This window comes from Podarcis pityusensis (genome assembly GCF_964106645.2).
Source record: "Podarcis pityusensis genome assembly, chromosome: 6".
Classification (NCBI taxonomy): domain Eukaryota; kingdom Metazoa; phylum Chordata; class Lepidosauria; order Squamata; family Lacertidae; genus Podarcis; species Podarcis pityusensis.
The window spans coordinates 21,271,722-21,284,811 of record NC_138030.1 but is presented as its reverse complement, the minus strand read 5'-3'; the positions used below and the strand labels follow the sequence as shown (position 1 = coordinate 21,284,811).

Below are 13,090 nucleotides of genomic sequence, written 5' to 3'. Positions count from 1 at the left end.
ACATAACACGTGTAGATAGGCACATGGTGGTGTGGCAGAGGGCCCTGAATTATCTGGGTAATTGCATAATGAACACTGACGGGCACTTTATAAAACAGGGAGGGCTAACAAGGGATGCATCTCCTCTTGGCCAACCCCTGGAGGGGCATGTCGGCGGTGGTTGTGACCACTTTGCATTTCTGCATGCACACATGAAGATGTCTGCCTCTTTAGCTAATTCAGACAGATCTAAGAGGGGTTATTCCCCCCCCCCTTTCACTCATCAAATGATCAGTCTGATGGTTGGGGAGAAGATGGTTCCCCCACCACCACCACCAAAATTGGCATGGTCTTGGTGGTGGCAGAAAATTTGGGGTGGGTGGACAAATCAGCTCCCTAAACTAGGGGTTAGTCACCCCCAGCATAAAACCAAGTCGTAATTCTTCATGTGCGCTCCGGGGTCAAAACAATGATAATGGCAAACTGGCATTTCCATTACAACTCAAATGCCTTATCCCTATAACCACTTTAGATTATCACCTAGGATTGGGGCGGATATATTAAATCTGCTAAACAGGAGGTTTGTGTGTGTTGAATCATACCTTTGTGTTGTCTGCATGACAATTATTGGATTTTGATAATAACTAAAGTATAAGATTTAGGAGGGCTATAATCATACTACTTACAATATCCTCTTCCTGGATATATCTGCCTCTGCAGCTGTGCACTATTACCAGGCGCTTGGGCAATTGAGAGTTTGGAATGACTAAACAACCATTAGAAAAGGAAGAAAGAGAATATTCCCAAATGAAAGTTAAAATGAAGTAGCAGTAGCAGGCACTGGCCACTGTTGAAGGACATACAAGAATCTTGGGGGAGACGGGACAAGACAGAAAGGAAGTTTGTAGATTTTCTGGTCTTGCCCCAGTGCTTTTAATTGCAGCCTGATACCTGTAATTCAAAAAGTGGGTTATGTCCTATCATACACCCTATTCCTGGAAAATTATGCCTGCTTAAATTCCTGCTGCCTAGGGCATAGCGGCAGGGCTGGTCACACAAAGGTAGAAAGCTAACAGTGGCATCTGGTAGACATTGGGGCTAGTGGGGTAGAAGATATGGAGCCCAAACCACAGGTGTAGCCAGAACAAATAAGAGGCAGAGCCAACTCTTTCTCATTTTGTCCCCATCCTCCTTCTCCCTGCTGCTTTCTACAAAGGGAAACAATGAGACAAAGGTGGAGGAGAAAGCTGCCAGGCACTGCTGCCCCCTGATCTGGTTCTAAGTAAGGACCTAGGCTGGCTGGCTAAAAATAGACTGAGGCCCCCAATGGACCTGCTGCCATTGCAACCCAAAATAGATATGGACCCTTGTGAAGTTGCCCTAAAAGCTATCAATGCCACTATACACTTTAATACAATGGTTTCAATGGCTTGGCCAACTATCTACTCAATCCCATGCATGTTTATTCAGAAGGTCAGCATGATTTATGCCCATGGACTGCAAGAAGATTAAACCTATTCATTCTTAAGGAAATCAGCCCTGAATGCTCACTGGAAGGACAGATCCTGAAGCTGAGGCTCCAATACTTTGGCCACCTCATGAGAAGAGAAGACTCCCTGGAAAAGACCCTGATGTTGGGAAAGATGGAGGGCACAAGGAGAGGGGGACGACAGAGGACGAGATGGTTGGACAGTGTTCTCAAAGCTACAAACATGAGTCTGACCAAACTGCGGGAGGCAGTGGAAGACAGGAGTGCCTGGCGTGCTCTGGTCCATGGGGTCACGAAGAGTCGGACACGACTAAATGACTAAACAACAACAAAGTCTGAGCCTAGGGCTTGCTGATCAGAAGGTTGGCGGTTCGAATCCCCGCGATGGGGTGAGCTCCCATTGCTCGGTCCCTGCTCCTGCCAACCTAGCAGTTTGAAAGCACGTCAAAGTGCAAGTAGATAAATAGGTGGGAAGGTAAACGGCGTTTCCATGCGCTGCTCTGGTTCGCCAGAAGCAGCTTAGTCACGCTGGCCACATAACATGGAAGCTGTCTGCAGACAAACGCCAGCTTCCTCGGCCAGTAAAACGAGATGAGCACCGCAACCCCAGAGTCGTCCATGACTGGACTTAACAGTCAGGGGTCCCTTTACCTAGTCTGCATAGGATTACATCCTACATTTTCCATTGGGATACCTTTCTTTTTGAGTACTGTCTCCTGTAATGCTCACGAACCCATGACAATGTGCAGCAGGAGAGACATAAGCGCCACACTTTCCCTAAGACTAAGAAGTGTAGATATTAATAGTGCAAGAAAGAGGCTGATAAATGCATTGCATTTTCAATTCTCATAATGGTGAGGCTTGGGCAGCAAAGAGTGATCTTAGTTGATGATGCTTAGTTGATGATGCATTTTTTGTGCTTTTGGCTTGACCTCTGGTTACACTTGTATCCATGATGCAATTTTAATGCGGTTTTCAAAGCAGCAGCAACTGTGATTAAAGAGAAGGAGAGAGAGAGAGATGTAGATCTAATGGCTGTATTCACCAGCTGTGGTCCAGGAACAGATCCTGAATAAGGCAAGGCAGCAGAATTACAAAGCCACTGAATCTTTCCTTCTGCATCACATCAAGAATTCGCTTTTAAGCCTCCTCCCCAGCCCCAGCCCCAACGCAACTTCCAGTGTCGTATCTTTCAAAACATGCTTTCAGCAATGATATTTCATTAACAATAAGTCCATTTCTTACAAACACACACACAGCGTCAAAAGGTAGAATTTGCATTACAGAGGTGATTAGAATCACTGTCCATTTACAAACACTTTCATTGAAAGTACCCAAATAATCAGTTTTATATAAAAAGAAATCAAAGAATCAACCCCTCCCCCCTTAAATCCCAACAATAATAATCCTCTGGAAATGTCCACTAAATTAGCACATCTCTGGTTGGCATGCCAGTCACCACAGTTTAGACTTTTAAGGTTTGCATAGTTAAGACCAATACAGAGAGACATATTTCACACAGCTAAGGGTGCACATTCGCATCACTTATCCACAATTCTCAAGTTGGCATCAGCAGCTGAGTGACTTGTATTTATCACTTCTACAACCCTTCAGACTTCTACCACCATTATATCACTCATCCCCACAACAACCCTGTGAGGTAGGTCACAACCCTTCCCATTTGTTTGTGGCTGCTAGAGCTGCCTTAGAGTGAAAGATTAAGCCCACTCAGGATGAAGACAGATGTAACATTTAAGAGTGGCGGTGTCAGTATAGAAGTGCCCTCCAATGGGCCGTGTGAACACATGTTTTTCTGTCCCAGAATGACCTCTGAAAAGCCAAGTTTGTATATTTGGTTTGGTTTGGTTCTGAACATAGGCAAAGCTACTTATGGAGAGCACCTACTGGCTAGCACCTGTGTTGTCACCAATATACTTCTCTGGAGTAGTCATTCCCACTGTTCTTACTTCATTTTTTGTAAGCTGTAGAATGAATACAGATAGGTCTAGACATATGTACCACTTTAAAATGAGGCAAGCTTATAAGCTTGGATCACAGTACCGGGGAAGGATCAGCTACGGCCATGGTTAAAACATCAGCCTTCATCCCAGTGAATTTTCATCATTCACCTGCAGTTCTACTGCTATATAGTATTTGGATTATGTAGTATTCTACAACATATGCATTTGGGATTGTTTATCACTGATATCTGGGTGGTTTATTGCTTCTGCTTATATTCAGGTTTTACATTGGTTATTTATTCCATTGAAACATAGTTTCATATTGTTTTGTATCCTTATATGTGAATTTCATTACTAATTTATTCTTGTCATTCATTCTTTGGTCCATATAAGGCATCTTCCAATATTCCATTGGCTATGGGGCATTTTGTGTGAGTATCTGGGCTACAGAACACTATAGACAGTTTTGAGTATCATGGTTGTACAAGGTCTAACAAGACATGATGTTTGAATAATGGATATGATCTGATTGGGTATAATATGTGTATTAATAGTGTTCCTGACTTGGCAGTTTTTCACTGAATCCGCTGCAGCTATTTGCAGAGGGCTTGCAGTTTATTTACACACAGTGTCCTAGGATTCACACTCAAAGGGTGGAATTCAATGCAGCACTAAGGTCTAAACCTACCTAAGAACTGCCTGATGGAAGGTTTTTGGCATGAAAGTGGAGAGACTCTTCCAAGGCACAAAATAATTATCCAGTGAGTACTCACGAATATTTATAAAAACAAACATAAAAGGAACATGGCAGTCCTGTATAAGGAGGGGCATCAACGACGCCATCACCTGTGCGTTCTTGTACTTGCTGTGGATCTAATTCAGAGCCCAAATTTGAAGGGGGAGCGCTCCTCCCGCAACAAGGTTGTCCTGTTCATAATTTACTCATTGAGTTTAGAGTGACGTTCTGCACATCCACCAGCAGGGTCGTGTTTTCTGAATGGATGTTGGCCCAGTCAGGGAAGCTGCCCAGCTGAAAGATGCTCGTGGCCCAAGTGTTGATAGCCAGACTCAGAAACAAAACTCCCATCAGATTCATAAGCAGACCCGTCCTTGCCTGTGGAAGAAGCCCACGAGGGGTGGAACAGATTTAGAGATCATGATGATCTGCGACATCATAGAGCCCAACCGTTTGCTGTGTGATGCAGAAAACGCAAAGCTTTCCAAAGTGGCTGTCCAAAGACAGCCTCCCCTCTGGGAAGAGAGAATCACAAGCCTTCTAAGTAATCGGTTCCATTGTTGAACTGTCAAGAAGTTTCTCTGAACAAGCCTCTAAAGGTAGAGGTAAAGGTAAAGGTAAAGGGACTCCTGACCATTAGGTCCAGTCGTGACCGACTCTGGGGTTGCGGCGCTCATCTCACTTTATTGGCCGAGGGAGCCGGCGTACAGCTTCCGGTCATGTGGCCAGCATGACTAAGCAGCTTCTGGCGAACCAGAGCAGCGCACGGAAATGCCGTTCACCTTCCCGCCGGAGCGGTACCTATTTATCTACTTGCACTTTGACGTGCTTTTGAACTGCTAGGTTGGCAGCAGCAGGGACCGAGCAACGGGAGCTCACCCCGTAGCGGGGATTCAAACCGCCGACCTTCTGATCGGCAAGTCCTAGGCTCTGTGGTTTGACCCACAGCGCCACCCGCGTCCCTGAACAAGCCTCTACCCTCCTGTAAATTCATTAGAGCTAAACCTGCCTTCTGGGTGAATGGTTTTGTATAATGGAGAACAATGCATTGGGGTTTACAAATCCCATCCTCTTTAAAGAAAGAGAGCCTGCTTCAAAGGGAAGCTGGTAAAGCTGCAAAGGAGATTTTGACAGATCCTCCCTACCTGTCTTTGACTGTTTAACTAAATTATAAATGTGCATTCTATCTCTCCTAAGGTAGTATGTTGCAATTTCTTCCAACCTTCCTTCGTCTAGGCCTCTTCCTGAATGAAAACCATCAGTGAAATTGTTCTAAGCATGTTTGGACAAATAACTCATACCCAATCAGAGAAGTCAAGAAAATTCTAGTGCTGGAATTCCATACTGTTTCAAAGTCTGATAACAGGACAGAAATGTAACCAATGAGAATATGAGTGTAATACGCATTTTAGATGAGAGTAAGTGAGAAGATGTAAGTTCTTCTGCAATATCTGCTGGTGATCTGCTTGGAAAAAATTCATTTGGAATAATTGGTAAATTCCTGTTTTCCATCTCTTTTTAAACAAGGCTTTGGTTAGTTCATACCCTCAAGCCCTGGAAACTTGAAAACAAATGAAGAGTGACAGGAGCCAGGGGTGAGACTGCAATTACTTGTTAGTTCTCTGCTGGAATCATGTTCTTTGAATAGAATAAATATAGAAGCTTGCCAACAAACACGATGATTAACTTTTCCATTGTCAGCCCTCACATTTGTGAGCAAACCTTACTGAACCTTAAAAACTGATAATTTCGTTCACACCTAATTCCCAATTTCTTCTGTAGTACTGAAAAACTGCTATGGGTGCTTCCAGGTGGGTGATTATTGTGGCATCGGTGCTCCTCATGGATGTAAGTTTATTGCAGTGTCCAAATGATGTCATTGACATCAAAATGCCAGCCTGAATCTCACCCCACCTCCCCCCAAAAACTGGAATTACTCTTTCCAGGTGAAATCCATTATGGGTTATTTGTTTAGCTATTTACAAAGCCTGTTGACAGGGTCCTGTTGGCAATATCTCACCTAACCATTTACAATGTTAAGCCCCAATCTGAAAGTACCCTTGGTCTTAGACACATATGAATATTGGCGCTTTGCTGCTGAATAGGCTTCTACTTAGGTCTGCACTGAATGTTCATCACAGCGAAACATTCAGGGTTTTGTTTTGTTCTTTTTTTTCAAGGTGTGAGAAGAAATTCTCCCAAAGTTCAGGAGCAAATTTGGGGAAAGGTGGTGGACCATAGCCCCTGGTCTGCTGTTCTTTAGAATCCAAGACATTGCCCTCACTGTAGATTGAGCTGAGAGATTGTTAGCCTGGCTGCCATTTTGAAAACAAAGTTGAGAGGAAGTGGATAGTGAACTAAGCGACAAAATTTGCCCCTTCTCAGTTCCTCTCAGCTCCATTTTCAAAATGGTTGTCAGGCCACTGATCTTGCTAATGCCACCCACCCACAGCTAAGCAATTCCTGCAAAAACAAACAAACCAACCTAAAATTTAGTAATAGTCTGCCCACATTTTGGAAAGGAATGAAGACCTTGTGAAAGTGGTGGCAGAGATGTGTGTTTCATCCAGTGTGCTTCTACAGTTGACCAGACATAATTTGGTGCTAACTTACTGCTGGAAGACCCAACAATAATTTACTGTGACTGCAGCAGGAATAAACAGTTTGATGTTTTGATGACGTCCATCCTCCTGGGTACAAATAGTTGGATAGGGCATGCCACATTAGACATGCCATCACTTGCGTGAATGCAAGTAAGGTGCATGCCTTTTTATTATGTAAATAGCAGTCAAAGGGAAACCAGAACCCGACTGAAGCTGCTGTTTGCATCTCAAGGGAAGCCTCCATTGGAACCAAGGCAAGCTTCCCCCGAAATACAAATAGCAGCTCCTGAGAGAGGCTGTTTTGGGGAAGTTTGGCAGGGGAAGAGAACTGAACACCCTTTCCTCACCTCTACGGCCTTCTCCTGCTCTAGATAATTAAGCTATTGATAGTGATTACTATGTAAAATTACTTACCATATCTTTAACCAGTAAGTGCCCAGAAGCAAAGGCAATTGAATTTGGGGGTGTAGAGACTGGAAGCATGAAAGCAAATGAGCATCCTATGGTTCCTGGTATCATTAAGTAGAGGGGATGCACTTTCAGACGAATGGCCTTAAAAAAAACAAAAGGGGTGCGTGCGTTATGATTTATTAGCTGAACTGTAAGCATCTCATGAGATTCTTGAAAAGACTGCAAAGAAGTTTTTGTGTGATCATAGTTCCTTCTGAAAGCTTCCACTAGATTTGGCATGGGAAACCTTTGGCCCTCCAGATGTTGCTAAACTACAGCTCCCATCAACCCTGCCCATTAGTCATGATTGCTGGGGCTGATGGTAGTTGCAGTTCATCTGGAAAGTCAAAGGTTTCCCAACACCTGCTCTAGATGATCCTGGTAGAACATGCTGGACCAGGAATGAGGAGCCTGCATCTTTTTCAATGTTGCTGGACTACAACTCCCATCATCCCTGATTACTGGCAATGATAGCTGAGGCTGATGGGAACTAGTGTCCAAGAACAACTTAAGGTCCGCAGTGTGGGAGTAATAAAAGGCTAGGGTGGGAGTAATAAAAGCTGTGAGCTCCTCTCCAGCAAGTTGCATGTTTGTGTGGTCCCAGTAAACCAAAGTTTGATTTATCGTGTTGTGTGAAACAGGCCACTGGAGACTTGTTTTCCATCACACACACACACACACACACACAGAGAGAGAGAGAGAGAGAGAGAGAGAGAGAGAGAGAGAGAGCCTTCTTGAAATAGGTACACGGAGTCTTATTTCTGGCTATCTGAATATGGGGAATTGCGGAAGGAAGCCCAATTATAACACAAAATCCTATTCAGCTGAGTCCAGAAGTTTCCTCAGGCAGAATAAGCAGGTCAGAAGAGGGCATGCTGTTCACTGAGAATAGTACATGTGGAGTCTGTGGGTTCAAAAGCTGGCTGTCCGCCTTGAGTTGTCAGCCTACTAATATTTTTCAGAAGTAAAGCTGAAAAGTACTTTTGAGTGTCCCATTAGTTACTCTACATGGAGTTGTTGTTAATGAGAGACAGAATGCAGAAGAGAAACCAAATGTAGACCGCCTTGAGATCTTTGAGTGAAGGGTGGGATGTAATAATGATGATGATGATGATGATGATATAGGCCAACCTTCTTCCTACCACCCAAGATTAGGGTCAGCCATGTGTTCAACTTGCTAAGGAATACCTTATATCTAAAGAGTTATTTAAAGAGTCTTCTACTCAAAGGTGTCCCTTATTTGAAGAGCTGTGCTGCCCAAGTCCAGTTCAAAGAACCATAAGAAGAAAGAGCAGGAGGAGCCTTGAAGTTGCCCATTTGCACTTCGATAGCAGACAGAACAGGCATGCTGGTCACCCAGGTCAAATCTTCCCCGCTATGGTGAGATTAATTTCTATTTACATTATAGTAATTATGTCTAAATCTGCATCTATACATATAAATCAACATATATAAATATTACCTCTCTCTCTCTCTCTCTCAATAGCAGCAATGGCCACTCTACCCTTAACTTAGTATGCTTGGTTGTTTGGCTGTAATAATAAACATTCATTCACATTCATACCTTTAACTTAACCCCTTGGTTGAAAGGTGTGCATATGCCCCTTACCAGTTCTGCCAGGACAGGCAGGAAGATTATGATTGTGGCTGTGTTACTTGCAAATTCTGTGAATAACGCAATCACTGCCGTAATGAGAATAACAGCAACAGCAGGAGGGAGGTTCTCCAGGGGATCAAGCTGGCCTCCAATCCAGACAGACAAGCCAGATTCCTATAGCAGGGTAGAAAAATTATGTGTTTGTTAAATTTAAAGCCCACCCATCCTCTTAAAGGAGCCCAGGGCAGCAAATACACCATTGTTAAAACAATATGATTAAAAAATAAAACAACAACATACTAAAAACAAACATATAAAAACAATCACAGTTTGCACAAGTGATTCTATGGTGGCTGATTCTTTCCTGTGTTTTTCAGCTCTCGTCATGAGATGATAACTCAGGAACAGATCATTTCACTTGCAATTGAAATTTGCCCTCCCCCAGGCGCCATTTTAATACCCAAACTACCACATATATGCTCCATACAGGGGGAAATCTTCCTTAGCACTGGCAGTATGGTACCAATGGTCAAGCTATCACAGCATAAGAGAGCTTCCTGTGCAGTAGTTTTGTCAGCTTGTATGAGCTGTGGGACATTTGTCCTCTTAAAACACAAATCTACTGCAAATGAAAGCCAACTCCCATGACCATTTTTGAAGCTGAACATTCACCACAAGATGACTTTCTCCTCATGCTATGTGGTGAATTTGGCCTTGAGAGGATACTAAGATTATGGCCACATCCTGGAAAACCCTGGTTTCGTAATGTTTCCTAGGGTGACAAAATGTGAAAACACTACTTGGCCACTTTAGCATATGAAAATGAGCATGCAAATCAACTCACCACGTCTGAAAGTATTGCTTGCTTTAGCACTTAGGCCACTACACATTACATTAAATGCAGTAGTCGTCTGTGGGGCTTATCTGATCTCCTGTCAATAGCAGTGCAGTGCAAACAGGCTGGTGGGAGCAACAGATTGGCTCTAGTCTTGATTAAAATCACCCCCTCACACACACACCAAAGCTAACATTTACCACAGGAAGAAACCTTCACTTGGGTTGAAGTAGGCCACAACATTTTAAGTAGACTTTGGCGAAGGCATTGGGTATGTATCTGGCATCAAACAGCCCACCAACTGGCAGATGAGAGGGCTGAGCTGGCCCTAGGTTGAGGTCCGCTGCCACAACCTCAACTCCAGGCAGCCTCCTGATAGGTCCTTTTGAAAATGGTCCCCGGTCAGCTGACCCATGGCCATGGTGGGAAGAAGCAAGCATTCCCTCAACGACCATTGATGTAAAATGGCTCTGGGCCACACTGCAGCCATGCTGAGCCCACAAACCATCACTTCTCAAGATTTCTCAAGCGGCCATTTTCCAGAACATTGTGTATGTGTGTAAGAATGGTTAAAAAAAGAGAGCTGGTCATGCTCCGAATTAGCCACACACATGAATGCAAACATGCATGCAAAGTAGCATGTAGCTTATTCTGCAGTAATCAAGCGTCATGAATTGCAATGATGCTGTCATGGAGCCAAAGTCTGGAGCAGCTCAGCAATAAAACACCTGGTTTCAGAGAAGTTAACTCTTTAATTCAAAGAAACCAACATAGCACAGGTCTTGCCCCCAAGGAGACAGTTGCAAGGACTGTAGCTCCCATCGCTCCTGAAAACTCCTCCCCCAGCTCCTTTCCCAGGAACCTGAGGCTCCTTCGCCTTATCTCTCTTTGCTCTGCCCTCTTCATTCCTCTCAGTGTTCTGGGAGACTAGGGTGGAGGGGAGCTGGTCACAGCAGGAGGGGCAGGCTCCCTGGCTTCTTCAGCAGCCTGACCCCACTCCTCTCCAGCCTCTGCTTCAGATTCAGATTCTGGACTGCCCTCTGTCACAGCCCCTTCCTGCTCACTAAACCCTGTTGCCTCTTCAGCTTCCATTACCTCCTCCTCCCAGTCTGCTCTCCCCCTCTTCTCCCTCTTACCACTCATTGTTGTCCCACCAACAATCCCCTGGCTTTGAGCCTTCTTCCCCCGGGGGTTCCCTTGGGGGTTCCCCAGCTACTGCCTCCCACCACTCCTCTGCATCCAGCCAGTCCGTGACAGGTGCCCTAAAAAACAACAACAACCCAGTCCCTTTAGAAAAGAAGGAAAGTGGTGCATTTATTTATTTTTTTGACAGGCTGCATTCTAACAAGCATACCTCACATCCTTTTGCCATGGCAAAACCTCCTCCAAGCAATAGGATTATATTCCATGGTACACTTTCCTGGGCTTTTCTCCAAGTCAGCAAGGGCTGGTTCTCTGTGTTCGGCGCTAGACAAAGAGGTTTGTGAACATAGAGAGAGATTAGCAAACTTTGTGATCGCAGCCTAAGGCAGGGAGGGGGAAGCAGTGGTCCACCAGATGTTGTGGGACTCCAACTCCCATCAGACCCAGCCAGCAAAGGGGAATGGTTAGGGATGATGGGAGCTGTAGTCCAGCAACATTTGGACGTCCCCCTCCCCCTTTCATTTGCACTTTGGATCTAAGTTAACTGCAACGTTAATTTTCTACTCGCAGCTCAAAGATTGTGAGATGTATGGTAAAGGAAAACCCAGATCTCATCCATAAAAGGTCATAAAAGGATTTTTTTTGCAAAGCAAGGTGCCCTATTTCACAAGAGAGGCCTTATTAACACATGAAGGCTGAACAAGAGATAGCTTCCACTTTTCTCTCTTAACCCTTCATAGAGCTATTCCTTGCAATTGCTCAAGTCCTCGTATGGTGTGCTTTTGTTGAACAGCAAGCAAGTCACATAATCTTCCAGGTTTTTAACTTCATCTGTGTACCAATGTTCCAGATGTCTGCGAGCACACTGGTTTATTTCGTACCATGAAGCGCTTCACAGGCAGAAAAGATAACACCAGGAACGTATAGATGGGAGGCAGATGGTGTTTGGTTAAGCAGGGAGAGAATCTCCCAATCAGCACCAGAAAAGGATGAATATCTGTGTCCCTTTTCTAAAAAGAAAAGGGGATGAGTATTTTAATGCTTGGTTGGGATCCACTGGGACATCAGCAGCCAGCAGATGAGTCTTATTTCTCCGCTCTCTTCATTGTAAGATTGTTCTCTAAGCTCCTCTATGGGTGAGTCATTCAGGAAATGGTGACCTGGTGACCCTGTGCCTAGTGCTTGTTGAAGGCTAGTTTTTAGTCAATTCTACAGAAAGCAGAAGAAACTGGGTCAAAGGGTTTTGAAAGCCAGAAGCTTACCTTTCAAGTCAAACCACCATTTAAGGGATGGCTTTTTCGATGGGAAGAAGAACAATATTGTCACTATTGTGACTCCAGTAACAGCATCGGTGACAAACCTAACAGGGAGGGAGGGAGGGAGAGTTTCAAGAATAAGTGGTGGAAGAGAAGAAACGTTTGTCAAAGGAGACCAAGGTCAGTGACTTTGCATGCAGATATCCTAGCCTCAATTCCTGGAATCACCAGGGAGTGCTAAGAAATACACTGGGCTTGTCCACAATTCTACCCCTCCCATGCCTAGAAAACACAGGTCCTAACAGTTTTCCACTTGTCCCATGCTTTCTAGGTGAGGAGTGATGTTTCCTTTGCCCACTGCCTTCCCCCAGAAGACTCGCTCTTTAGTGCTAAATCGGAACAAACAGCAATCCGCAGAAGGCCCAATTGCCATTGGTTCCGATTCAGTGCTAAACCGTAGGTTTCCTATGGGGGAAGCAGTGGGTCAGATGGAAGCGTGGATGCAACTCTCTGTGTCTGAAACCCTGGAGAGCCACTGCAAGTCAATGTGGACAATACTGAGTTTGATGGACCAATGGTCTGACTCAGTGCAAAAGTCGTATGTACACATTAGTGGCTTAAACCATTCTAGAGGTTGATTCCCCCAATGTGTTTCAAGTCACATTTACACATGACTGTACGCACCAGAGAAAGAGCAGGGGTGTCTTCACCCAAGGCACATAACCTGTTCAGTTTCTGCTGTCATCTGCACATGTGCAATGGCACTCCCAAATGTACACACCTCAGCTTAACTGTGATGTGAATGTGGCCTTGAGTTCTCCATTTGGATTGAAGCTGGTTTGTGGAACAGTACTATTTCTCAAGAAACTACAGGGTAGCTCTGCATCTTGGGTAATATGATGTGTATGCAAATTCAGAAAAACAGAGGTGGGAGCACACCAGAGCCAGACTAAACGGCAATGAGTACACAGCCTGAGGCAGCTTTCTATGTCCCTATCTATCTTCAGATACACTCACAATTTGTAAATCTGTTTTTAAATC

General features: G+C 44.4%; 1 protein-coding gene across 2 annotated transcripts in view; it reads right to left on the bottom strand.

The window, feature by feature from the left end:
• Positions 1 to 2,489: 2,489 nt before the first annotated feature.
• SLC13A3 (solute carrier family 13 member 3) overlaps positions 2,490 to 13,090 on the bottom strand; it is a 46,070-nt gene continuing 35,469 nt past the window's right edge. For both annotated transcript variants that reach the window (XM_081011217.1, XM_081011218.1), the window contains exons 9-13: positions 12,056 to 12,153; positions 11,005 to 11,117; positions 8,828 to 8,989; positions 7,183 to 7,320; positions 2,490 to 4,543 (exon numbers count right to left, since the gene is read on the bottom strand). In XM_081011217.1, the coding sequence (XP_080867343.1) occupies positions 4,361 to 4,543; positions 7,183 to 7,320; positions 8,828 to 8,989; positions 11,005 to 11,117; positions 12,056 to 12,153 (694 nt within the window). In that variant the 3' untranslated portion in view covers positions 2,490 to 4,360. The remainder of the gene's footprint in view (positions 4,544 to 7,182; positions 7,321 to 8,827; positions 8,990 to 11,004; positions 11,118 to 12,055; positions 12,154 to 13,090) is intronic.